This window comes from Penaeus chinensis, chromosome 1 (assembly GCF_019202785.1).
Source record: "Penaeus chinensis breed Huanghai No. 1 chromosome 1, ASM1920278v2, whole genome shotgun sequence".
In the NCBI taxonomy this organism is placed as follows: Eukaryota; Metazoa; Arthropoda; class Malacostraca; order Decapoda; family Penaeidae; genus Penaeus; species Penaeus chinensis.
The window spans coordinates 18,921,098-18,923,019 of NC_061819.1; the positions used below are offsets into that span (position 1 = coordinate 18,921,098).

The 1,922-nt window shown below is 34.8% G+C and overlaps 1 protein-coding gene across 1 annotated transcript in view; it reads right to left on the reverse strand.

Moving 5' to 3' along the window:
- Window positions 1–232: 232 nt before the first annotated feature.
- Window positions 233–1,922, reverse strand: part of LOC125025010 (5-aminolevulinate synthase, erythroid-specific, mitochondrial-like) — a 37,905-nt gene continuing 36,215 nt past the window's right edge. Inside the window, exons 9-11 of the mRNA XM_047612846.1 lie at window positions 1,573–1,841; window positions 1,183–1,407; window positions 233–936 (exon numbers count right to left, since the gene is read on the reverse strand). Of these exons, the coding sequence (XP_047468802.1) occupies window positions 826–936; window positions 1,183–1,407; window positions 1,573–1,841 (605 nt within the window). The 3' untranslated portion in view covers window positions 233–825. The remainder of the gene's footprint in view (window positions 937–1,182; window positions 1,408–1,572; window positions 1,842–1,922) is intronic.

Here is a 1,922-nt window from a genome sequence, read left to right on the forward strand (position 1 = left end):
CAGGCCTATCATCCCATTTACATTTATCATACATAAAATGCCTGGTGTCTATGTATATATACACAATTCTTTCATTGCTGTAAAATTAATTCATATTTGCAAAAAGAATCTGATGGATTGATATGGAACAATATGCTGCTTTCCTTCAAAGGAGTCTCAGAGTACAGAAAAACAATGGGTGCATTAAATACCATCAAAAGTGAAGCAAGAAATGGAGAAAAAAACAATCTGCATTAGGAGAATAATGATATATAGCATTACCTAAACTATTTCTCCATTTGGCTTTTTGAACACATTCAACTACCTATCCATGATGGTTTTTAAAATAACCATTTAATGAAAATTACATGGTTTGCAGGAGTGCCTTATAAAATAAATATCTGAAGATGGTTCACATGACCAACAGTTTTTGAAAACATCCAATAGCACGGATTCTACAAAGTTTTGACAGTGATTGCTTTTCCCGGGCTTCACACATGCAGTCACTTAGTTATGGAATTAGTTAATAAATAGTGAAATAGATATGTATATTTATGCTTTCATTGTTTTTTATTAGTATGTATAAGAAACTAAACATTTCACTGCACATAAAGAGCAACTTCGTTTGTGTGTCTGTAAATAAGTTATCTATCTTTGACTATTGACAAAAGGAATGACACTGTAGTAAATGATTTCATCACAGTTGTTGGAATTGCAAATAGACAAGTTTATACAATGTAGATTTTTACTGTCATGTATTCTTGCTACATAAAGGACTGCATATGTCTTTGGTCATTATTCGTATCCAAGATATCACAACCTGACTGGTCTATGCATAATGTAGTGCTAAAAACATTCAGCTAGTTGTGGGCAGTAGGGTTTGTCACATTCACTGCTGCATTTCTGCCGAGCCTCCAGTTGCTTGAAAAGAAATGGTTTCTTGCAGAAAGTACATTCCTGGAAAATATCAATTGGGCAGGTCAGTGTGTGTGTAAAGAATATATAAAGATATATATACATTTTTTAAGTTGCTTAATAGTTATATGGCAGAAAGCAATTAGCCAAGTTGGATTATGCTTACAGAATATAATAAGCAATGAAATTCTCTTTAATATGTTCAATATAGACAGAGCGAATATTGTCAACCAGTATAACGGAGTTACATGCTCTTCATCATTCAAATGTAATGCTAAAAATACTTACATCATCACATCTCTTATCATTTAAAGGCAGATCCAACTCCTTCCATATACTAACAAGGTCCTTCACAAACTGATCCATCATTTCTGGGGTGTGCTGAGGTGTTGGGGCAATTCGAAGCTTCTCCTGTCCTCTAGGTACAGTCGGGTAGTTGATAGCTTGTACATAGTGGCCATACTTTCGTATCAGCTCATCAGACACTTTTGTACAAAGCATAGGGTCACCAACCTAGAAAGATATAATAATATAATTTTTTTTTTAATGCTCTTGTTTATAATTGTCACTTTTTAATCTTTTTATCTTCTAAAAAAAGATAACTGTCTTAGAATTACCATTATGGCTTTATCCTTTAAAAATCATTTCACTCTTCATTTACAAAGAATTCTTCCTTACATGAACAGGTAAAATGTGTGAAGGGCAATGTTCCACAGGCAAGCCATTATCCATGAGCAATTTGCGGAGGTATTGAACTGCCTTCTGATGGACTCCTCGCAGATTTCGGCCTTCCTCACTGCTCAAGATGGTAACAGCAGCCAGAGCTCCAGAAACAACAGTTGGTGGTAAGGAGGTGGTGAAGATAAAGCCAGCTGCATAGCTACGAATCATATCAACAAGAGTTGCATTTCCTGCAATGTATCCTCCAATGTTGCCAAAAGCTTTGCCTGTAAATAAGTTAACCTCTCATTAGGAGTCATACAAAAAACATGGCACAATAATGTAAGTACATGGCTTAAAACAGTCAA